The sequence below is a fragment of the Prinia subflava genome, chromosome 4 (assembly GCF_021018805.1).
Source record: "Prinia subflava isolate CZ2003 ecotype Zambia chromosome 4, Cam_Psub_1.2, whole genome shotgun sequence".
NCBI lineage: Eukaryota > Metazoa > Chordata > Aves > Passeriformes > Cisticolidae > Prinia > Prinia subflava.
In genome coordinates, this window is record NC_086250.1 from 69,845,511 (window position 1) to 69,871,100 (window position 25,590).

General features: G+C 44.1%; 1 protein-coding gene across 1 annotated transcript; it reads right to left on the reverse strand.

Annotated features, from left to right (window-relative positions):
* Window positions 1-235: 235 nt before the first annotated feature.
* On the reverse strand, window positions 236-25,358 carry ITIH2 (inter-alpha-trypsin inhibitor heavy chain 2). Its single transcript, XM_063397069.1, has 21 exons — window positions 25,062-25,358; window positions 23,429-23,503; window positions 18,301-18,336; window positions 17,419-17,591; window positions 16,646-16,750; window positions 16,165-16,327; window positions 15,546-15,653; window positions 14,701-14,829; window positions 13,925-14,041; window positions 12,545-12,713; window positions 10,854-10,979; window positions 9,671-9,852; window positions 8,687-8,872; window positions 7,563-7,702; window positions 7,162-7,334; window positions 6,210-6,344; window positions 4,908-5,021; window positions 3,680-3,878; window positions 3,074-3,246; window positions 2,064-2,175; window positions 236-1,782 (listed from the first exon to the last, which is right to left on the reverse strand). The coding sequence occupies exons 1-21, from the start codon at window positions 25,143-25,145 to the stop codon at window positions 1,635-1,637; spliced, it is 2,847 nt and encodes a 948-aa protein (XP_063253139.1). The 5' UTR covers window positions 25,146-25,358; the 3' UTR covers window positions 236-1,634.
* Between the last annotated feature and the right edge of the window lie 232 nt (window positions 25,359-25,590).

Here is a 25,590-nt window from a genome sequence, read left to right on the forward strand (position 1 = left end):
GCTGGGTTGGTGCACCACATTATTTGGGTAAATAAAACCATGCAGGTGGTCCTGGGCAAAATAAAACCCATCACCTGAAGGCTGTGTGTCTCTGGAACCTTTTCCCTTTCCTTGCCCCAAAAGCTCTTGTTGAATTGTGGTTTCCAGGGGAAACCTGCACAAAACTAGAAATCTGCAGAGGTTTAATGAAACAGCTGCTGTCTGAGGTAGCCTGGAACAACCTCACCCAGGATGTCAGCTGTCTTTTCAAGCTTAAAGAGTGCAGAGTTAGGAAAACTGGAGACAGAGAACACTTGTCTGTAAATTCAGGCTCTTTGAGCAACCTGGGCTGTGTGAACAGCACTGCCCTGTCCCAGAGAACAGGTAGTGAGAGAGAGGAGGTTTGTAAGAGGGTAATGAGGGCAATGGCAGAACAGAGGAGTTTCTGTATCACTGAAAATAATTATATATTAATTATTATTATATTGACAATCTGCAACCTGATGAATTAGAGTAAATATAGTAGACAAGTTATAAGTTGTGTAGAGAAGACCAGAGAATGGTAACCCACTGCTTGGTTGAACTGTGGAAGTGGCTGCTGCAGGATGTTGTGGAGGTCAGAACTGATGGGTGAGTGGAAAGAAGCAATAAATGAGTTGTAGGAAGTTGAAGAGACATTTCAGAACCACATTGATCCTGACACAGCTGCAAGAAAGATCCTGTACCAGATTTTAGTGCCTAAGTGAAGGAAACCAAAGCTGAGAAGGGCAAGGAGACTTCTTGAGTTCCCTTCCTAGACTAGGGCTGCTGAAAAGGATAAGGCCAATGTGTTTTAATAAGGTGTTCAAAAAGCAGAGATTTAAATCCAGCTTTTGGTACACACACAGGTGTATTTGTTTCACTGCTGATCTCATTCATTGCTAAATGCTCCTTGGGAGTTAAGCCCCCTGGAAGGGAAACTTTCAGATGATTATTTCTATACAGTGTGAATGTTTCCCACTTTCGAAGATTTGTATCTGTGTGAAGCCCCCTTCTGATGCTGAATTTTCAGAAAAAGGCTGGAGACTGTCTGAGACTCATCTAATAAATTTCTTGCCAATATAGCAGCAACAATTACTTCAAGGACCCTCCTCACCACTGGTTAATCCATTTTTAAATACTGGAGACTGCTCATGATACCCATTCCAGACCCATGCTCCTTTTCTGTTAAATTTCCTTTATTTAATCCACATCCTTCTTTTTGCCCAGTCCAAGATTGTACGAACTTATATTTTCCCAGCAGTCTGGAAACACAAAGTGTAAGTATTAAATACATATTAAATCTGGTCTGTGTGTTACCCACACTGCAGGAGCCACAACACTGTCACACCTCTACTATGAAATGGATATTAGAAAATGGTAGAAATTTTTAATGGAGTTTACAGCCCATTAAATCAGATACAGCAAGAGGAAGACACCTCCTCCAACCCAGCATGTCACTTTATTACAGATTTCATTTCTCAGCAGAAAAGGGAGTTTACATGCCTTTACACTGATAAAGCACACAGTGGTGGGGTCGCCTCCAGTCACCCAGGTGTGACAGGCTGACAGCTGCTGCTCAGAGTTGTTTGGGCATGAAGGAGCAGATGGGAATTCCTAGTTCTAAACTGGAGCATTCAGGGTTTCTTCATGAAGCTGTAGAGGTGGGGCACCAGGTAGTCGCTGTAGTGGCCGTCTATGAAGCCTTTGCCGCTGTTGTGCACAAACCAGCACAGCACGTCAGTCCCCAGCACACGGTCTGTCCTGTAGTCCTTCTGCACGCCCCTGCAGGGAGGAGACATCCAGGGGAGGGTCACAACACAAAAAAACGAGGCCTTGGGCATCCTGCTCAACATTGGTGCTGCTCTACCAAAGCAGGGAGACGTGTCTTCCACCAGCAGGGAGTAGAAATACCACAAGCTGCTGTTAATTTTACAGTTCTGTGACCTCATGGAGCTGTTTTGGGGGGCTCCAGGCACTTTTCAAACCTGTCCAAAGTTGGATGCTGGGCAGCTCTAAGGACAGAACTGATTTAGAAAGAGAGCAATAAAGCACATGACTCCTACCTGGTAACAGTGAACTTGTTGCCCTTCACTTCCATGATGGCTTGTGGTTTCTCTGGAGCTTGCCCTGGTGTTTGGTGGTGGATTGACACTTCTGGTTCAGATGCAAATTGACCTGGTCAGGGAGAGGTTTAAAGCTGTTTGTGTGCCCTGACCTTTGAGACTCCATGTCAGCTGCTGACAGGAACTTTTGGAAAACTAAACCAGCTCCAGCAGGCCAAGCAGTCCTGCATGGATCACAGGGCACTCTGTCTCTCACTAATCGGGAAAACAACCTCTGTTCCTCAAAAGGAGTTTTGCATGGGTCCAGGACCCAGAAGGTTGACTTGCCTTATGAAATGAGGCCTTGCTTTTGTTTTATACCACTGCCAGAAAGGGCTGTCATTTAGGGAAGAGCAGATGTTTGCACAGAAATCTCCTCAGCAAGTTTTGAGGAGTTTGTTTTGGTCTTTATTTTCAACGTGCAGCAGTTTAGCCAGGCAGGGAAAGTCCTGTCTCAGTGTCACCAAGTCTAGTCAAGTCTTTTGAAAACACCCTCCCCAGCTGGAATAAGGAATAATCTCCTGGTCCTTGATGTTCCACAATGTCCTTTGGGCTTCCAGGACAATACAGGAGTTTCCCTATTCTCTTTTTGAATAATTGCCACACCTTTTCCATCAGGACAGTCACCAACAAATTAACAGCATGAAAATGTGGCAGGAGATGTTTAGGCTGGATATGAGGAAAAGCTTCTTCACCCAGGGGGTGGCTGGACACTGGAACAGGCTGCCCAGGAAGTGGTCATAGAATTAACCAGAATTAACAGAATAAACCAGAATTAAGGAGCATTTGTAAAATGCTGTCAGGCACAAGGTGGGATTCTTGGGAGTGTCCTGTGCAAGAGCTGGACTCCTTGTGGGTCCCTTCCAACTCAGGATATTTTATGTCTATGATTCTATAAAATTCCTTCCAAGATCTAGCAAAACCCCTTCCTAGTGTCCCACCCTTCCCCCTGCCTGGCCCCCAGCCCTTACCTATCAGCCCATGGGCTGCAGGAGAGAACTGGTTTTCTGGGGGAATGTAGATTCCCAGGAAGTCAACATTCACTGGGTGTTTCTTCCACACGCGGTGCAGCAAAACCATGAAGGACATCTCCTCCCCCACAGTGATGGTAACGTTGCTTTCTTTCTTCACAGATATGAGGAGCCTGGCAGAGAGAGGCCAAAGGCCGGGGTCAGTTCATCTGCCCACACAACAGCTCTCAGTCCCTTGAGATTCACTCAGGCATCCAGAACAAGCCCACAGGGATGGCAGATATGTCAGAGGATCCATAAAAACTCCTTGGGAGCTTTGGGAGTGGTACCCAGAGTTCTGGCAGGACAGTGACTAATAAACAGACACTTCACCCCCGTGTTGAGGCAACCTAATTTCCCCTACAAATTTAAGCTCTTTCTAAAGTGAATGCAGATTTTGGATGTGGTCCTGTTGCCTAAACAGTGCTGTAGAGTGTCCAGCATGGCTGACAGCCGGTAATCTGGAGGGGCAGCTCTCCTGGATGATGTGAATCACAGCATGGCAGGAACCCTGAAGGTATCTCAAATAGAATTTTTGAGAGAGCAGGTAAAAAATCATCAACTCACTGTTTGCGAATGATGTGCCCTGTGTCGGCCCAGGTCAGTGTGATGGCATATGAGCCATCTTTCAGCGTTATTGTTTCTGTGGTGATCTCCACTTTCAGGCCTTTCTTTTTGAAATAAAACCCGATTTTGCCGAAGTATGTGTTGAGTTTCTTATTCTCTGCTTTCTTGGCCCCGACGAGCTGCCCGTTGACCACAACTCCTGTGAAGAGCAGAGAAGGAAATGTTGCCTCAGTCTTGGACCACTGCCTGAAGTCTTGGAGTTCTGATCTTGACAGGGAGCACCATGGGATCAGCAGAAACAGGAACCCCTCTGACCCCCTGTTTCTCTCATTTTTTCAGCCAAGAGCAGAGAATAATTTAGTAAATTACCTCCTGATACACAGTCCACCCCTTAGCACAATAATCTGGTGGGAATTGATGTTAGATCGTGCTTGAGTAGGAGCAAAACACTTTCAGGTGTACTGTAGGGGATGCATAGGACAAGAGGAAATGGCCTCAAGTTGTGCTATGTGAGGTTTAGATTGGATATAAGGGAAAATTTCTTCACTGAAAGAAAGTGGTCATTGGAACAGGATGCCCAGGGAAATGGTAGAGTCACCATCCCAGGAAATGTTAAAAAAAAGTGGATGTGGCACTTGGGGACATTGTTTCATGGCAGGGTTGGCAATGCTGGCTTAAAAGTTGGACTTCGTGATCTTTATGGTCTTTGCCAACCTCAACTGTTCTGTTATTCCATGATCTTGGCTCCTTTCCCAGTGTTTGGCCGTCCTCACAGGCACAGGGTGCCCCCCAATAGCTCACTTCTACTCTGAGTTTCACCTCATTTCTGTAGCCTCTTGTCCCTCAGCTGTGCACCCTGCAGATGTGCGAGGCTTCACCTTCACCTTCTGATCACGTGCTTGAGAACAGCAACAAAAGCCACCATGGACCCACCATTTCTTTTCTCAACTTGATCAAACCCAGCTGTCTCAGCCTCTCCCTCTCTGTCCTCAGCTCCAGCCCCAAAATCACCATGGTGGCTACCAATGAATTCAGTCCAGTTTGTCAATATCTCTCTTGTACTGGCAAGGCTCAAATGTGGGAAATAACTATCACCCTCAGCTTGCTGGTCACATTTCAGCCAGCACACAGTCCCCCCCTGTAGGCAATTCCCTGCTCCCTCAGAATACCTTTCAGACCCAAGAGAAAAAAACTGTGCTGTAAAATAAACCCTGTTTTACTCCCTTACCAGTGCCAGGATCAGAAATCAAGTTTAGGATCTTCCCAGGCTCCGAGTTGATATTGAAGCAGATGTTCCTTTGGCTCTTGGGCAGGTGTATGATGAAATGTGGGTCATTGTCCACTGAAACATGGAAAACAAACTAGTGTGAGAAGCAGGTCAGCACCTGCCCTAGAGGGAAGGGACACAAAAGCTTTTCAAAAGGATTTTGAAGCACTTTTTGGGACTCCTCATATGAATATGAGGGCCCTTTCCACCCTAAGTAGCTAAAAATGTTCTCAGATGCTCCTCACAAAAACCCCTTAGACAATTCCTCCTCATATAACTCCCAGGTTTAAGGGAAGGAAGTTACACATTCCTGGTCTGAGAGCTGCCAAATGCAGTGAACCACACTGATGCCAGGTAAAAAACACATCCTGCCTACTAATCCCATTGAGGAATACAATCCAGGAGATGCTCTCACAGTTTATTTAACCACCTGGCAGGATTGGGCCCCTCAGAAACTCATATGTCCTTTAAAATTTGCCTCAGATGAGACAAACACATGCACCCATCACTGAAGGCAGCTGCTTCCAGTCTTGTCTTGCAGGGCAAAGCTCTGCCCAGCTCCTGTGAGGCTGGTGGTGGCTGAGATTTCCCTGTGCTGAGGAGTTTGAGAGCTCTTTGTGTAATATCTCCATAAATACACACGGGACACACAGAGTTATTGTAGTAACGCCCTGTTTATGGGCAGTGGTTCTCACAGCTGGCTTGCACAAATAAACTGCCACTAAACTGTGGCAAAGGCCCAAGAATTAACAGGATCCATCAGTCACCAGGGCACTCAGAGATTTTTATCTACCACAGAACATTTATCTGCCATTTACAACAGCAGTAACTCTACAATGGCTTTCATCTGTCATTTACAACGGAGGTAACTTTGCTACTGCAGAGAAGCTGAAGTTAAACTCAGCAAACAACCCCAGCCTCAGGGAAGCACACAGCAGCTCATGAGGTCACTCAGAGAGTTTAGATCCTGTTAGGATCCAAAATAGAGTCATCCTTGTAGCTTACAGCATATTTTTACAGGTTCATCTATTCAAAATCAAAATTACTCCATAATTTATAAAGAAAAAGCTTGGGTTGGAAGGGACCTTAAAGACCATGTGTTCCAACCCCCCTGCCAGGGGCAGGGACACCTTCCACTAGACCAGGCTGCTCAAATGCCCATCCAGCATGGCCTGAAACACTTCTAGGGATGGTGGTGAGTCATTAGGTGATGAGTGTTGATGTGCCTGGTGTTCCTCTGCAGAGAAACGCTGCAGGTTTTACCTCTGTTGATGCTCAGAGAGGACACAGGTGGGCTCCTTTGCTCAGGCATGAAGCTGACTGGCACAGCTGTGACATTGGCCCAGGGTGGGATCCCTTTGTTGTTATTGGGTGCATTTGGAGTTAATCCCAGAGAACCTGTTAGATGACAGTCACAATTAGTGTTCTGTAAGTGCTGACAAATCTAATACTGTAATTTTTACAGCACTGCAGTAGATCAAAGCCTGATGTGGTTATAGCAATGTAAAGCAGGTGCAACACCATTTACAAGGGATTTGTGTAATGACATAAGGTTGGATTTGCTCCAGTGTCTCCACCAATGAAATATGACTTATAAGGGTAGATAGCTCACCATAAGTTATCAGTGAAAAAATGAGCCTGGCTCCAATCTGTCATTCATGAGAGCAGCCCCCACTTTACCAAAGCCTCCAAGGCAAGGGCTGAAGTGTTTTGTTGAGAAAAAAGCAGACTTTTAAAAATTCAGCATATGGTAACAGCTTTGCTGACTTGGGTTCTGAGTTTGAGGTGCTTCCAGAGAAAAGGCAGGACTCTTCCTGCATGCTCTGGGATGACCCATGTGAATAAAGGTTTCAAAGAAGTGCAAGCATTTAATATCTGTGATCATGTTCCTTTGTACTAGAGCTCTCTGCCTTTGCCATGGTGGAGACAGGAGAAAGTAACTTGTCCTGTCTCTCTGTCATTCAGTTCATAAAACAACATGATCTTAATCATTCCATGAAAGTTGGTTTGTTTAATATTCTGGGCTGACATTCACATCTGCTGAGCCTGCTCTGTAGAGGGGTAGAGGAAACAGGAGCTGGGGGTCAACAGCAGGACTGAAGATTGCACAGGTCAAATCCCTGTCAGCATCTTCCTCCTTGTGTCCCTAATTCAGACCAGAGGCTGATTTCACACCACATGAGAGACACAATAATGGGCAGAGTGGGACACTGACCTGGGCAGCAGCCCTTCCTGGGGTCTTTGGGCTGGTCTGCCAGCATTATCTCATCCTTCTCAGCATTCTCTATCAGCATAGCTGTGAAGGGGGTGACAATGTGATGGTCCAGAGACATCTGCAGGATGGATTTGGTGATGTTCCTCTTCAAAGCTGCAGTGGGGGCTGCGTTTCTGGGTGGAAACAGAAGCAGAACTCCTGGTCAGCAGCTCCACAAGGCAGCTGCCATGGCAATTCTATCAAGGAGGGGTCACAGAGCCAAGTGGTGTTGCAAGAGGAAAGGCTGAAAGGATTGCTCCTGAACTGCTCCATGGCTGTCACTCAGGCTCCATAAGGTAAATCGCCACAATTTCATTCCCTCAGCCCCACAGCCAGGCCTGTTTGAGCACGTTTCTCCTCACCTCTCTGCCATCATCTGGTTGACAGTCAGATAGGCCCACAGCTTCCTTGTGAATTCAGGGTCTGCGTATTTGTCCTTCTTCATGAATCCATCCAGCTCCTCAACATCTCTCAGGGTTTCCATGACGAGCTCTGCATTTGCCTGTGCAGAGAGAGAGAGAGAAAGGTGTGGGATGGGAGCCAGGAGAATGGGGAGCCTTGAATTCCCCTCTTGGCTGGTGGTAAAGACCCACTCTGGCTCTGCCCTTGGTCACTTCTAGACCAGGAAGTCCCAGCACAGCTGGCCTGACTGCAAAGGAGAGGGAAGATGTAGCGGGAGGTTTTCTGTTAAAAACACTTCTGTGCAGTGGATTAAAGTAGTTCAAGAAGCTGTGAATAATAGCCCAAGAGGTGCTACCTCATGCCAAAAGAAGAGACTCTTGACAGAGCTCTGAAATCCTCCCCTCAGGCTTTTTCACATCCAATTCCACTGAAGAGCACAAACCAAATTCTACTTTCTCACACAGACCCTTGGACTGCACCGTGTTTTGGCAGGAAAAAAACATTGAAGATGTTTGGGGGTTTTTGCAACAACTGACAAATGATAAATCTAAGCCCTGTAAGAGTGCAGATAAATCTGTTCCTCCTCAGAAAGAAGGGTCTAGATGTAATATTCCCATCCCATCCCAGTCCACTTGGAAGAGCCCTGAAAACTTGGGCAAAGCCTCATCACACATAAAAGGGCAGTGCCAGGACTTGATATGCTGTAGATTCACCAGCTTGAACTCCCTGATGGTGGGAAATTCAGTAATGAAAAGAGTTGCCTTAGGGAATCACTCCTTCACCTCCACAAAGAATGGAGGAAAACCCATATTTTTGTCTAGATTTAATCTTTATGGTACATTTATTAGAAGGAAATTCCTCTGGCAGGCTGCAGGGTGCAGGGAGTGACTATTCCTGGCTGTACTTGGAGCTGTTGTGGAACACTATTGGACAACCCCTCCACGAGTTTCCCCACGTTCCCACCCAGAAAACCCAAGGGGACCAAACCCTCTGCTGGCATTAACCTCCAGCAGGGAGACTGTGCACAGGAGAAATGGGGCAGGCAAAATCCCCCAGAACTTATCCCAGGGACACCTTCACTCACTGCAGTGGCCGTGACGACGCTCTCCAAGTGCTGCAGGTTCTCCGTGTCCACCTTCCCAGCCACGACGATCTCCGAGCCACCAAAGTAGTTGTGGAAGCTGCTCTGGGTGACATCTGACACTGACTCCTGGGGGTAGTTGAACTGAATCTTCTTCAGGAGAGGGGTGGAGACCTGGTTGTAGAAATTCTGAGAGGGAAGGAGACAGAGAAGTGAGTTTGTTGTTCGTGAAGTGACTCCCTTGCACAGGCCGCTCTTACTGAAAGGGCAGCGGGTGACAAAACCTGGGGCCTTAATGAGCAAGAGGGAATTTCCTCATCTCATGGAATTCAGACTTCTTCATACTTGGCACACTTTTATGAGGGTACAGCAAGAATAGCTGGTCCAAGTCTTGTGAAAGTCAAAGGATGATCAGAAGTCCATGGGCTGTGCTCTTCCTAGACCTAAAAGTGTTGAGCACAGATGTGTGTGGGCCTGAATCCCTCCTCAGGATGGTCAGCTCTGGGCTCCTGTGTAAGACACACAGCTACTCCCCACCTAATTCTTGTACAGATGGTGAAATCAGGGAACAGTAACAGTATAAGGATGTCAGAGTTTGATCAGCAGCAGTTCCTGCTCACTGATTTGGAGCCAGAGCTAGAGTTGAACACTTTCTTACATTGGCTAAATCTAGACTATCATTTAGCATTTATATCTAGGGGTTTTGTTAGTGATGAAATGGCCTGAAGTAACATCCAGGCCTTAATTTTAATTCAGATTTTTTTTAATAGTTAAGGCTGTTTTATAGAATATTAATCCTACACAGGGAAGTAAAGTATATGTTCCAGATATTACTAAAACAGTACCTATGACCACTTAAGATGAAATGTGATTGATATCTTGCAGGACTCTCCAGAAGAAATGATGGGTTTTTAGAACTTCTTGCTAGTGGAGTTACAGCTGTGAACAGAACAGGAGAGTTTCAGAGGCAATGAGGCAGAAACTCACCTTCATTTGGAGAGAAGTCTCCTGATTTCCAAAAATCCTCTGGGCCATGCCACGGTTGTCGGTTGCGATTCTCTGCAGGAAATCGTAATCTACATCAAACCCAATCCCAAGGCAGAAGAGAGAGAATTCATCCTTTATGCTCTGCTTCACGTTCTTCTGGATGGTTGTCAGCTTCAGCTCACCTTGGAGACACAGAAAGGGTGACATTCACCTGAGCAACAGAAATGTCTCCATCAAGGTGAGCAAGTTCCTGCTCTCCCTGTGTCTCCAGTTCTCTCTGGGTACTAGGAAAATCTAGACAGCAAGCTCAGTGCTAAATTTCCATTCCCTACAACAACATTTGAGCTTCTCCTGGATAGAGATTAACAAAGTGCTTGCACTGAAGACAATAATTTTGGACACTTTTTTTGGTATCTGATGCATTTTCTTTGTATATCCAGGGCTCTTAGTAACTTCCTAGGGGATTTGAAATTCTAGCACATCTGAAGTTCTCCCAGAATTAGTGATTCAAGCTCTCTGCAGATTCAGACATCTCCATGAAGACTTTATTTTGTTTCTCATACTTCAGATGTTCTCTGTCATCACTGGAACTGTTGGGGTTTTTTTTTCTGGCTTATTTTTTTGACAGGAGACTTTTTGGAGCTGACATCTTCAAGTCAGCAATTGCTTTGACCTGTCCAAATCCAATACAAATTAATTTGCTTTCCACTCTTTTTTCCTGCTTTTGATGTTATGCTTGTTACAGCATAGACCTGTGTGGGCTAAGGTCATAGGAGGAGGAAATTTTTGTACAATCATAGGATCATAGAATAGTTTGTGTTGAAAGGAACTTTAAAGATCATCCAGTTCCAACTCCCTGCTATGGGCAGGGACACTTTCCACTAGACCAGGTTGCTCAAAAGCCCAATTTCTCTAAGGCTGTTTTGATTACCTGTCCTACAGGACTTGTGCACCTCTGTAAATGGCAAAAAAAATCATCATAATCTGCATAACAAGCTGCTCATCTTTTGAGAGCTTCTGTGCAAAGCCCTGTGACACTCCTAACACTTGGCAAAAGGGAAGCACAAGGCATTGGAAGAAAGATGAAGGGAATTTTTTTAAACTTACTGCCAAATTGTCTACTTGTTGCTTTTCTCAGGCTTGCCCCACTAGCCTTTCTTCTCACCCAAAGCAGGATCCTTACCTACTGTGGGGTCTCCATCAGACACCAATACAATCATGGAAACTGAGTTTGGGTCCAACATGCCTAAACTTTTGGCTTCATTCAGGATGAAAGTGGCTCGGAGAAGAGCTTCATTGATATTTGTGCCTGTCAAAGACACAATGAAGTAAAAAAGTTTTTTATTCTTGTTGAATCCAGATCGGTTCTAAGATTCTGGTGGAGGTAAGAGGGAGGAGAGTTGAGATCAAGGCAGCAAAGCCCCTCCTCTCTGGTGTTTAGGTGCACCTTTCTGCACTCTGGTTCCCTTTTTCATCCCAGGCTGTCACCTTCATGAGGCCCCTCCACTCCCCCTCTCTAATTCCAGTGTGGCCTTTGTGGTGTTGGGAGCTATTTGGTGTGGGAAGAATTACTGGGTTTGCAGGCAGGTGACTGAATGAGAGCATGGAAAAACTTCCTTTTCTGGCCATCAGCCCATTCCTGGGACGAGAAGAGGTATATGTTTGCTGAGCTTATCTAAGGTTTGATTTGTGGCACAGAAGGAGCAGAGTAAGAAATCAGGATGAGAGGAACAGAAAACTGAAGGATGAGCAGTCAGAAAATAAGTATTTTCTTTGTCAAGAAAGGAAAAAATCAGCAGCTCCAGAGACAAGATAATAAAATGTTGCATTTAAACTGGCTTTGTGGGATGGGAGCTGATCTCTAAGCTTATCTGTCAATTCTTTTGGGATAACAAAGTCAGTCACTCATTTATCCAGCATGGTTCCCTATTCCCAACACACTGATGATTCTGAACAAGTCTATAACTTCATGTTCATTGTAGTGACAACTTCTGGAGATGAAGGTGCCACACTATTGATGCACAAATAACTGAATAACAAATCTAGAACTGCACTTCAGAGAGTGGCAGATTAAAATCATCATGAGCCCCTTCCAAAGACCTGTACAGCTGAAAAAGGCATCTGTCCTTGTTTACCACATCTGTCCTTGTTTATCAGACAGACTGAAGGCACAAAAAGGATAAGCAGTTTGCCCATGAGGCATTTAGTAACTCATAGAATTGTTAAATCCTTGGGGTTGGAAATGACCTCTAAGGTCAAGCTCAACCATTAACCCCAGTCCACCACTAAACCATGTCCTTAAATTCCTGCAGCTGTTTCTTGTAGGACTGGAGGTCCAGACACTTCTCCAGCCCCACTGCCCTTCTCTGGACACGTTCCAGCCCCTCAGTATCTTTCCTGTCAAAAGGGGCCCAAAACTGAACACGGGACTCAAGGTGTGGCCTCACCAGTGCCCTGCACAGGGGAAGGGTCACTGCCCTGGTCCTGCTGGCCACACAAGTGCACATCCAAGCCAGGACACCACTGGCTTTCCTGGCCACCTGGGCACACTGCTGGCTCCTGTTCAGCTGGCTGTCAGCTCAAGGCAAATGATTGTGATTCCCTGCTTAGAGAATATTTCATCTGCCTGTTCATCCAGGCCTACGAGATGGACTTGGTCCTTCAATGATATTTGGGGTTTCTGAAGCAAGAGATAGATTAAAGGAAGCTATTCTGCGGTCTGTTTTCTATCTGCCATAGAAGGAAATGCTATCCCATCCCCTAATACAATAAACTGCAATTCTTGCTCTTCTTTAGGCATGCCTTTCCTGGTTGTTTTTGGGAATACTCTGACAGTCTGAAGGCTGCGAGCAGCCTGCAATCAGAACCTCATACCCCCGTTGGGATGGATTGTCTGGATGTACTTCTTAGCATCTTCCACCTGCGAGGGGGTGGCTGAGACCAGGTTGTCCCTCCAGCAGCGCACGTTGTGGTTGAAGTCGATCAGGGAGAACTGGTCAGCAGCACGGAGCTCACTCAGGATGGCTTTCATGGCCTCGATGGTCTGAGGAGAAGTTCAAGAGAAGACAGGTTTGTGCTTCCTGCTTATGAAAGCCTCTTCTTAACTTGTGACCACAGGCAAATATTAGCCTCTGAGGAATAAGCACATGAGCACTGAAATCCAAATGAGCATCTGCTACCCAAACCTCTCTCTCTTTTTTTTTTTTTTTTTTTCTTTTGCACTTGCATAATTTCAAAATTTTCACCAAGGAAATGCAGAAAAACTGGAATTAGAAAGGATAAATTCATGTGGCTCAACTTGCTTAACTCCTGCTAACACAGAGTGAAGTGAAAGGGAGAAACATTTGTGGTTCAGGAGAGAGCAGCTGCTCGGATCAGCTCAGGAGACTTAGCTCTGTCTGCAAAACAGTCGTGTCAGGCTGGGTAACATCTCTTTGAAGATGTGTGATTTAAACAAGTCACAATTAACCTGCATCCCAGTTTTGCAGCACTGATTTCCCCAAGGGAACAATCTGCCAAGCCTTACTATTGTGCTCTGAAGGAAACTGAAGGAAATTCAAATATACCTGGATGATCCCCAGCTAATGTTTGTCTAGTCAGTTCTTAAAACCCTTCAGTGACACATGATATACAATCTCCCCAACTCCTCACTCAGACTTTCAGAGTTTTCCCTAATATATGAAATAAACCTCTCCTGCTGCAAATCCATCTGATTCCATCTTATTCTACACTGGCTGGGCATGAAAGTCAGTTAATGAGTTTCCCTTTCAGAACAATTGTTTGCATATTTGGAGGCTGCTTATCTTTCTTAAAGCATTTTCTCTTGCAGACTAAAATATTTTATTTTAACATTTTTTCCCCCTTATGGGTTAAGTTGTCTAAACAATCCTTAGTGGTCTTCAGAGGGCTGTCAACAACTCATCCATGTTTGGAAAGCAAGGATGTAATATCCCCATTGAGACTTTCCCAGGATTCAGTATGGAGCATTAGAGAAAAAGGGGGTCAGAGCCTTTGCAAACTATTTTGTAATCTGTCCTTTAGAATTTAAATTTAGAGTTAAAATCTGGCACCAGCTCTTCCTTAAAACATGGAAGAAGCATTATAAATAATGGGGTTAAATCATGAAGTCTTTGATTCCAAATATTCTCCAAATTAGGCTAATTTTACATGCCAGTGTGCTACAGAACTTCATGGTGAAAGCACATGGGGACAGTTGGCAGGACATTCATTTTGCAAGAGAGGTCAAACACTTACTTGTTTCATTTTTATTCCCCACATCGAGCCACTGACATCTATAACAAATAAAATGTTCTTGGGCAGCGGATCAAGATTTTCCGGAGCAAAGAAGTGAATAAAATAGCCATTAAAAATCTGCAAAATAAAAAAAACACAGTGAAATGAACTATAGAAAAGATTTCAAAAAACTCAAGACAGTGACAGAGCATAAAATTCTTATTTTCTTAATGAGCTAATTATTTTTTCCCTATTGTCTTTTCCTCTTCTTTATTGGCCAGTTCTAACTTCCAGCTCTGCACATTTTTGAAGCCTTACACCATTTTTACTCAATAAAAGCAGAGCCTGGTTCTCAAACAACTTCCATGCCCTAGCATGAGGAGGAATGAAAAATGCTTTGAAAAAGACTGTTCTGCCTGTAATAATTCAACCTCATAACTCAGCTCCATGTTAACATAAAAATAGTGATGTTCTGGTTGTCTCCTTGTGATGTATTGGTACAACATCCAATGACTCCATCCTCTGATTCTACATTAAATCACCAGAGTGCTGCCAGGTATAAAGACATTGGCTTTTGGACATGACAGGAATCTTCTCCTACTCTATGTAAACCCATGTCTTAGTCATAAATTAAATAAATCCATTCTGCCCACTTAAAATCCCTCTGTTCTTTCAATTGGATACAGAGCTCGTCCTCATGCTTATCCCCCTGAAGGATGAAGTTTAGCACAGTGTGCTGAAGGACAGCAATTCCTTTATTCACAGCTCTCTGGTCCCAGCTGAGCAGCCACACTTACTTCCAGTTCTCCCCCCGTGGTTTCTCTGTTCACATCGTACTGCACCACAAAATTTCCATCCACGGCCGTGGACGAGCACTTGGGGCATTTTCTCTGCTGAGCCATTGTGGGCTTGAAAGAAACGTGAGCCTTGAAGGGAGGAGAGATCATCAGTCAGCGAGGTGCTGTGTGAGAGGGGGGTGATGGACACAGAGAGACTCCACATCTTCATGAAGTACCCGATTTCACTTTCTGCTTTCATTATTTGTGGAAAATGGACTTTGTCACTTCAGGAGGAAAACAGCACTAAGGTTTGCCTGCATATGTTGATTCAGTAGTAGCAACTGTGACACAAATCACACGACCCATCTACAGCACCAAATATTTCAACTAGAGCTGTGCAGACCATTTCTATTAAGCAAAATATGGGGTTTTATTAACATTTTCCTAGTTGAAACTATCCATAATTTTATCAACATTTTTAATAGGTTTCTAATTAACTTTTTTTCCCCAAACAAAGAGGATTGCTATTTGTGAATGGAGTGGTAGGAAACATTTTCATTAGTCATGTGATTGATCATGCAGACTTCACTTTTTTTTTCTGTTTTAACTGAATGACTTGGAATTGTCTGAGAAGATAAGACTTAATATAGACACATAGTACCTCTGAAATAAATTGCTAAACCAGGAACAGGGGTGAAATTGAATATAAGGAAACAACACTGCCTGGCATATTACTATGGAATTAAAGACAGGTTTTGTCACATTTTTGCACGCTTCCAGCAAGTGCAAAAGATTGCCAGGACTGTGTAGAGTAAGTGTGAAAGCTGAAGATTAGGTGCAATTTCCAGTCTGTGACTGGTTACCTTTTTCTCCCCCTTGGAGATGGTGGTGATTCCATCGAAATGATCTCCCAGTGAATTAGGAACGTGCACGTAGCGCAGCCCCTGCGGCTCAATGATGCGGACATCCACCTGAGGGCAGGGAGGGGGAACATTCATTGGGGAGAGCTGCCCCACCCCTGGAAGTGTTCAAGGCCAGGATGGACAGGGTTTGGAGAAACCTGGTCTACTGAGGAGCAAATGTGTCCTGTCCCAACTCATAAACACAGCTGAGAATCTCCTGGATTGTGACTCACTCACATCAGAACCGCTTGGGCAAATAAGCTTTGACATTTTTATACTCTTGTATAAACCTGGCTCAAGGAAAATAAACAATATTTGCTATTTATTTGGAACAATGCTTTTCACAAAAACCCCAACTTCATGAGGTAGTATCCTATGGGAGCTGATGATCTCTGGCCATCCTTCCACAACCATGATTTGGTTTAGAATCACAGAATGGTTAGGGTTGGAAGGGATCCTAAAGTCCATCCAGTTCCAAGTCCCCTGCCATGGGCAGGGACACCTCCCTGAAAACCATGGGTGCTTCCTCAGCAAGGATTCACCTGTGGGGTTCTCCCTACACACCCCAGCTCTGCTTTACCTCCATGTGCTTGGCCAGGCGTCCTGGCTTCACAGAGATGACGTGCTCGTAGGAGCTCAGCTTTCTTCGGATCATTTCGTGGTAGTGAAGCTGGAACTGGATCCTCATTCCTGGGGGGACATTCACTTCGGTTTGGAAGTTCTCCATATCCAAGGCATTGCTCCTGAAAAGTCAGCTGTGGGGTTATTTTGGGAAAATACAAGGAGAAGGAAAAGCTTCTTTGCACTTTGGTTTAGATTGAGGCTTCTGTTTTTAGCTGTGGCCTCTGCCAGGGAGCTGCAGTTGTCTGTTAGCCCAGGGTGTTTTAGCAAGCTGAAAGCTGAAACACAGTTTAAGTCCATGACAATTAAATATCAGAGCTGCTGTAAGAAAGCATTTTCCATTCCAGGATTCCCCCTCATCTATCTCCTCCTGGGATGGCCCATCTCAGTTCTCCTGTGAGTAAATTCAGTACAAAACCCATATGCCAGAGTGTTTATACCTGACTATTCCTGCAGCTTTGCCTTTGGCTTTTGCTTGAGCGTACATTTTCCTGGCTTCAGATTTTTCCCGAATATGGCTGGTAAATGTGATACCATTGATATCCCTAGGAGAGAGAAGCACAGTCAGCTTGCAAAAGAAACAACTTCACAATCAAGGACTGTTTCTTCAGTTTACATCAGTGATATCTAAGCTGGTGGGAAACGAAATAACAAGGTTCTTGTTTAACCCCAAAGTAATGAATTCTGATTTTCCCTAGAGCTCTATCTTTTTCCCTACCTGATTTTTTATTTCAAGTAGCCAGCACCATTGTGCTCTAAGGAGGATCTGCCCTCCTTCACCTCCTTCACACTATCCCCACATTTTGGGCAGGGAAGGCAGTTCCTGATGTCATTCATGGCTGGTTTGGATCATGGATCAGGGCATCTCCTGACCAGCAACCTGGCTGCTACCTCTCTGAACGGATACTGAACCCGGGCAGTTTCTGTTCAGTGAGGGCTCTGATTTGGGTCTCTCTCCTTTGGTCCGGCAAGGTGAGAGTTTAATCTATTTGAGACTTTTGCCCATTTTTGTTGATGTTGACCAATGGCTCAATAATAACTGGAGAAGAAGACCTGGACAGACAGACAGACTGATGACATGAACCTCTTGAGAAAGCCTACAAAAATCTCACTGAACCTGGAAAACAGTGAGAGCTCTTTGGGTTTACAAATGCTTCCTTCCCTGCCACTGAATGCTTCCAGAGGACGAGGCTGACACCTGAGCACTGCTTACATGGTAAAGTTGTCGATGAAAGCTCCTTTGGGGACTTGCACATCAAACACGATGGGCTGCGGCCGCCTGGCGTTGTTCACCATCTTGGCTTGGATCATGGTGTTGGCCAGCCGAGATGTGATGGTGGATTGCACCTTGTAGCTGTAAAGGCCTATCTTGTCATCATCCTCCACCTGCATTTGACAAAATCGCTCTATAAATAAAAAATAAAAAATGCCCTAGAGAACAAAATCAATCGTTTTTGTTGTCTCAGTGCCACTTTTTAATTGCTGCTCCTTACAATACGGTAGCTAGAGGGGAAATGATCTGAAGTTCAGGACATCTCCATATTTAACCACAAAATTGCAGCAGGATATTCATGTGAATATAGTTCATTGTAACATTTGAACTGAAAAAGGGCGTTTTTTAAGCTGGAATCTTCTCCTTGCTTTTCACCATGCTTGGAATGACTCTATGAGTGCAATCCAGCATGGAAAGCTACACAGTAATCCTGAACATCATATAATGAGGAGGAGAGAGCTCACGATTTCAATAAAAGTCCTAAACAGAGGAGACTTGAAGCACTGGTGACTGACCTGGTGTTGAAAATGGTTAAACCACAGCAGGGGGTTAACAATATTTAAATGTTTTATTAAGACATTGTCTTTGCCTAATCATTTTTGATGCTTATTTCTCCATATTTACCATACCCTTCTCCCTCCAAGAGCAGATGTATAAACAGTATTGTGCAAACAGCTCTCTGTTTAAAGAAAATAGGTTAATACCCAGCCAGCAGTAAAAACAAGGAACTGAACAAACAGAGGGATTGATTTCCAAAAAAATGGTTAACTAGAAAATCACTTTGTTCAGTGTTATTTACCACAGGGGAAGAGAAATACTCACCAGATCACCAACGTACCCCCAGTCAGATGTGCTCCTCTGGAAAAGAAAAATATGATGGGCGTATTTCAGCAAAGCTAAGAACACTGGCTGTTTCAAGACAGGGATCAGTGTCTAAAAATTGTTTTCTAAGATTATTAATCATAGGATCTTGAGGTTCACAGAACCATTAAGTTTGGAAAAGACATCTAAGACCAACCATTAACCCAATACTGCCAGGGTCACTAAACATTTACATGTGGTTTTTTAGTATTTCCAGTAATAGTGACCCCAACACTTCAATGGAAAGCCTGTTTCAGTTCTTGATAACCCTTTAATGGAAGAATTGTTCCCTAATATCCAACCTAAATCTCTCCTGGAACAACTTGAGGCCATTTTTTCTTGTCCTGTCCCTTGTTCCCCAGGAGCAGAGCTCAACCCCCCCCCAGCTGTCCCCTCCTGTCAGGAGCTGTGCAGAGCCACAAGGTCCCCCCTGAGCCTCCTTTTCTCCAGGCTGAGCCCCTTCCCCAGCTCCCTCAGCTGCTCCTCATCAGACTTGTGCTCCAGATCCTTATCCAGCTCCATTGCCCCTCTCTGGATATGAATGAGAATTAGTTTGAGTTCCCAGACAAAGTGTGAATATTCCTTTTGTCTGATTTCATGTATTTCTACACAGGATGTTGCAGCATGTGATCTCCCAGCTGTGCCTCAGAACCTATCATAAACAGGACAGCTTTCTTCCTCTGTCTTTCTTTTTTTCTTCTTTTTTTTTTTTAAGAAAACATTCTCTTCTAGGAAAACATTCTTCGTGGCAGAAAGTCATCCTCAGACATGTTTGCTATTAACAGAAAAGTTCTCTTTGTTTTTCTGTGAAAAGTGGAAAACCCTCAAACCCCAGACTTCTGTAGCGCATTTTGTTGCCATTTACATTATAAAATATTTATTTATGACATGTAATATGTATGAATTGAAAAACCCACTCTGTAATCGATATTACATTTACATGCTTGTGCCTAGGGAAGTTAGTTATGCATGCATTACTTAGACGAAATTGCTCATTAATGGTTGTGGTTTTCCCCCTGCCCTAGGAATTGCTCCATTTGGAAATTTCTATGGCAAGGTGCTGACATCTTGTGGCCATTCAAATAATTCTGTTTAATGCCTCCCAAAAAATCTCCACCACATAAGGAATATTTATATTAATGCCCTGAAAGGGATTTTGGCTCACCTAGATGCAACTTTTGAATGCAGGGATCTACTTTCGTATTATCATCACAACTAGGCCAGCTCAGCTCTCCAGGGTCAAGAGGACCCAAAACTACAGAAGATGCTCATGAAAACAGCTTTAATCCTGTGATGCATTGGAAGATTGCTCTGCAATTGTTAAGGTCATTTGGAGGTAATTAATATAGTGTTCTACAGAAATCTTGTGCTGTATAAGAGATAATGATGTCAGAGCAAGTTCACCTTAAAGACGTGATTTTAAGGACCCTTAAAAGGCAGATGGAGAGGATTTCTACCTGCCAAGAACAAATGCAGGTTTCCATTTTCTAGCTCTGAAGGCTCTACCTGAACCATTCACATTGGGATTTCAGGATATGGAAGTTTATGGCTCTCTAGAGACCCTCTGCAAAGCCTGATGGAGCGATCCTGTCACACCCCACAAACTTCACTGTACAGTGAACTGGACCTTCACACCTGATAAAGGAGCAGACCATGATGTGTTATTTTTTGGCCCCACACATACCCTTGGCAGAGGGAACATCACCAGCTTGAATACAAATTAAGATTAAAGCAACATTAACTGAAACAAATTTTAATTTGGAAAAATGAAGACTAAGACCTGAGAACACAGGGGTTTTGTTTTATTGGGGTACTTTTCTGGTTCTCAGCTTAGGGCTCCTGACCCACTTTAGGAATGGTGGTTAAAGCTTTTGGGATGCCCAGGTTTCCCTCCTGGCAGTTCTTGGTGGAGAGAGGGGGTAGCTGAAGGAGAAGGATTTTATCAGTGGCACATGGAGTGACTCCCATGGCTGTTGTTAGACATGGGCTGGGCCAGCCATACCCCTGAGAACTCAGAGGTTGCAGAGGGCAGCCACTCCAACAGATCAGGAGGACAGAGCTGTACCTTTATCTTCAGGTACCTGAGCCCCAGAATCATGGAACACAGAATCACAGAATGCTTTGGGTTGGATGGAACCCTAAAGATCCTCCAGTTCCACCTCCTTTGCCATGGGCAGGGACACCTTCCACTAGACCAGGTTACTCCAAGACCCATCCAACCTGGCCTTGAAGATCCTCCTTCAGGTCTTAGTGCTGTTGTGATTATTGAGAACAGGGACCTCTGTGGTACCTGAGACTCCTGCTATTTCCAGCAAGAGCATTCATGGCTGATTCTTGCTTTTGAACCACATCCAGACCTGTTGATCACTGCACAAAACCAGGATCTTGAGCCATATCTGATGAGTGCCAAATTGCTAATCAGAATGAAGACAACATGTGCCTCAGGAACAGTTTGAAGGACAGATGCTGAGCTCTGTCTTCAGCTACTGAGATGCACCTTCTCCTGAAACATGTGCAGGATATGGATATTTAACCCTTCACAGTGATCTTTATTCAAATCACTGTGCATGGGCATTGCAGCTATTTAGTAAAATCAGAAGAGCAGAATCACAGATGTTCTGCATTTGAAAATTCTTTTCTACTGGGGCATGAAAGATGTTGAAAAGCAGATGCCCAACATGAGAAACTAGAAAGAAGATGTGATCTGCAAGTGTTCAAGGCCAGGTTGGACAAGGCTTGGGGAAACCTGGTCTACTGGAAGGCATCCATGCCCATGGCAGGGTGTTGGAATTAGATGATCTTCCAGGTCCATTCCAACCCAAAACATTTCATGTTTCAGTGATTCTATGATCTACCTGGAATGCCCTTCCAGTTCTTTGAGGTGCTGTTCCCTCATAATTCACCTCTTTTCCTGTAACTTCCTAACCAGTTTTTAACATACTCCAAATCCGTTGCAGCCTTTTCACACTCCTTGTAGGGAATCTGCACTGTGAGATGTAAGAAGAGAAATTTCAGACCTAACACTTGGCAGAATTTGTCTTCAGGGTGCTGCAGATGGCTCCTTGTCTGTTTGGTTACATTTACACACTGGCAGCTGGGGGAGTCTCCAACCAGCTGATTTAGGAAGAAATTCTTCAGTGTGAGGGTGGTGAGGTCCTGGCACAGCATGTCCAGAGAAGTTGTGGCTGCCCCATCTCTGGAAATGTTCAAAGCCATGTTGGGTGAGGCTTGGAGCAACCTGGGATAGTGGAAAGTGTGGAAAGGGTTCCACAGGGAGGTTGGAAGGAGAGGAGCTTTAAAGTCTCTTCCATCCCAAACCATACCAAGATTTGATCATCCCACCCTATCTTTTTCCATCTATCCTTCCTGTGCTGCCTCTCTTGGAGGGGAAATCAGGCAGGCAGAACAGTGAGGAAAAGGGTGTGATCTCACCCAGCTCTGGACAGCCAGAGATCAGGACCCAGATCTGGGGGATTGCAGAACATCCCACCTCACAGGGTGCCTCACAGGCCTAGACACTTTATCTGTCTCCAGAACAGAGATAACAGCTGTGCACCACCACACAGAGGTTCACAAGGTCACCTGCATTCCAGCCCATGCTGTGGTCACGAGGACCACCCACACACCTGAGGCACAGCATTTTGGGAATTACTCAGGAGCAAAATAGCAGAATACCTTATCTGTACCTAGAAAAACATCCTCTGCATTGACAGCCAATCAACAGGGTCTGCAGGGAGCTCTGTTGCCTTGTTGCCAATGGGCTGGTGAGCTCTTTGCAGAAAAGCATAGTGGTGAAAAAACAATTTGGGAGACAGCCTTCCTGTAGTGATGAACAGTAAATAACTGTGTGCCTGCTGCTGGCCAAGAGCTGCTGTCTCAAGATGATTTGCACATTTCAGTTTAATCTCATTGATGTTTTATTGTGATTTAACTATATAAGAGTAGCTGAGATCTTAGTTCTATTGGTTTGCAAAGATTTATTTGATAGGTAAAGGATGGGAAATTATGTCAGGGAATAACAGCAATAACTGGTATAATGAAACCAGTGGTAGAACTGTAAATTACTGCATGTATATGTCTGTGCCTCTATGTATCCAGAAATTTTGGGAATAGAGGCAACATAATACATGTTGCACTGATACAAACACATTGGAAAGAAATGATGCCCTGAAGAAGTGCAGCTAGGAGGGATTTCTGTTTAGATCATGGTTCCATTATTTAAATACTGGACTGGCAAGTGTGAAGAGGCTTGATTCATACTCATGCTAAAATCTGCCATTTTCTTCCACTGTTATGCAGGTTTTAGGTATCAATAAGCTCAATCCGAAGCCTTAGGATAAAGGAAAATCAGGTTTGCCTGTGTGCAATGTCAAGGTCTCTGGGAAATCCAACATTTTTCAAGAGGATCTGTTGTTTTCACTACGTTGAACAAGCTCAAGAAAGGCAGCACCAGAGCCTGATGGAGGACAAGATCCACTCTGATCATCATTTCTTTCATGCAGTGTAATGAAGAATTAATACATTCAAACAACTGAATTCATGAGCATTATCATTAATTGCGACTGTGTAAAACACAGAATAACCCTTGCAATGCTGCTCTACATGTTTCTGTCTCCCAGGCCAAGCAGCTAGAGTAATCTGCAACCCATCAGTGTGCTGGAAACAAATTTTCTTCCCAGTTCTCAGACACCACCAGCTCATCATTGAGTGTCTTTCTTCTGACCAGAGTTAAATATAAATGAATGGGCTGAATGTTAACAGCTTACACTTGCCAGTGTCTGAAGTCCTTTTCCATTTTCTCATGGAAAAAACCTCACCCATTTCAGCGGGATTTTCCCCAGACATGAAGTTAGACAAGTATCTCCATTGTTTATCACCTCAGGAGCACAGATAGAGAACAAAGCCCTGCTGTGCTTAAGAGAGAGCAGCAGCTCTTGTCCCAGCCAGAGATATGGAAGTCTCAATGCCTATAAAAACCAGCTGGTCCCACATGATCGAGCACTCACAACCCTGGACATGGAAAAAGACATCTGGAGAGAGCTCCCAGGCATTCTGGCTTCCTTCTTTGAAGCATTTCTGGGTACTGTACCTGGTACCTGCCATTTCTCGCCTTGGAGCTTGAGGGAAATCCATCAATTTCCAGATCAATCAGGTTTTGCATTTCCTAGAGGAGGGAGAAGAAGAAAGAGTTGCTGCTGCCTTACTGTTTGATTTGTCACTTGATTTATTCTTGATTAGCACATTACAGGAGAGTCCCAAAGGGAATTACCTCCACTGGATGCTAATGGGCAGCAGAAGCACAAACCACCTCAGACCAAAATCCTCACACATTCAGTTTCCCTCAGTGGCCAACCAGCTCTATAAACCCCTGTAAAATCATGACCTTTACCTTTACCATCATTTTACAGCCTTTCCTTCTGAAACAAGGAGTAATATTTAACAAATGACCACAAAGAGCAAGAGGCAGATGATTATCATCAGGATGGGTCTAGCCATGGAATCTACAGCCACTGATCTCACTCAAAGCAAGTTCAGAGAATTTCTGCTCAAACAAGTTAGAAATTGTCTCTGGTTTTACATCAATATACCTGAGAACTAAATTCCTCCAATGACAGCAAAAGAAAATCAAGTCTTTTCCAAGTGCAAAGCTGCACTGATTCATTTAGAAGTGTGGGTCACACCACAGCAATATTCTTAATTAAATTTTGTTATGAGTTTAATTTATGGCAATAAAGAAGTTGAAGTGCACGAGTTCCTTTCTGACTTATGTGATAGCATACACACAAAGGTTTGCATAAAACTAATTTAAATTGTTTAAGCACACTGATGTTAATTTGATAAGGCATCTACAACTACAAAGAACTGCAGCTCTGGATTTTTTTTCCCTGGGAATTATAAACCCGGTTTTAAAATCTCATTGAGTCAAGAAAATGTCTGTAAAAATAAAGAAAAATAGGATATCCCACCTCACTGAAGATTTTTATTAATCCTGCAAAGGAAAAGAAAGCCTCATATCATCCCTGCTGACTTCATAGAAATATTTCAAAACTACAATGTGGAAATGGGTGTAGACACCCAGTCTAAGTTCACCTAAGCCTGAGGGTTTAAATTTAGACTCAGTTTCAGAGTCAAAGCTATAACTGTACTTTTCATCATTGTGTTATCCCAAGAAATGATGGTCTCCTTTATAAATTCTCTCATGCCTCTGCTGAGGAATGTAAAGTCAGTAGGCTATCCACTCTATATTTGAATTCCTGCTAACAAAAACCCAATTCCACACAAAGCCTTGCTGAAATTCACATTGTTCCTCATAGGAGGCTCCATCCACAAAGATGTCTGGGTGCCCTGTTTCTGCTTACTCCAGGGAAACAGGGTATAAAATATTCTGAAGATCTGAGTATAGAAGCCCACTTAAATGTTTAAAGGTTAAAACCACACCAGAAAAGGCAACACTGAAGTAAAAATATGAAAACTGCTTGGAATTTATTTTGGACTTATGCTCACACTCTCCCTTTAATAATATTAAATAATAATAATAAGCTTTAATAATATTTAAGAAACCCTCAGCAGTACAAATGACAAATGAAGACCAATTACCAGAAAAATTTACAGCTAAAAGCAGACAAGAATTGTGAAGCAGTGACCCAGTTCTGCTCCCACTGCCTCTACTGTCCAGACTTCAGCAAGGAAGGGAGGCCTGGGCCCTGCCTCCAAATACTCACATCTGGGATGTCGTCGATAACCAGGTCAAAGCCCCCCACTCCAGAAATGAGGAACAAAACCAGGAAGCTGCTGAGACCCTTCATTTTCTTCCAGCTTGTTCCCTCCTGAGAACAGCCTGCACAGGTACAGACACAAGTTCTTCCCTTCTCTGAGACAAGTTCAAGGAAACAGCCCAGGTTTATGCAGCATTTTGAGCAAAGTTCTGAAATGCTGACTTTGTTTAGGCCATAGGTAAATATTAGCCTTGCAACGCAAGCCTGAGCTGTGGTGCCTGAGCAAGGGTTATCCAAATAGTGTCTTCACCCTCCTCTGCCCTCGATAACAGCACTGCCTTGGATAGGCTCACTCCTTGCTTTTGTAGCTTCCCGTGATGTTTGACTAATTTCCTGCTAGGCACAGAGCTTGCACTATCCAAAAACTTCAAAAGATCTCAGCAAGAACTCCAGCTTGTCCGTCTAGAGCAAACGAGGCGAAGTTTGGTTCTCAGCGTGATGGAAGCAGCAACATTGGGCTTCTCCAAGGGCCCTC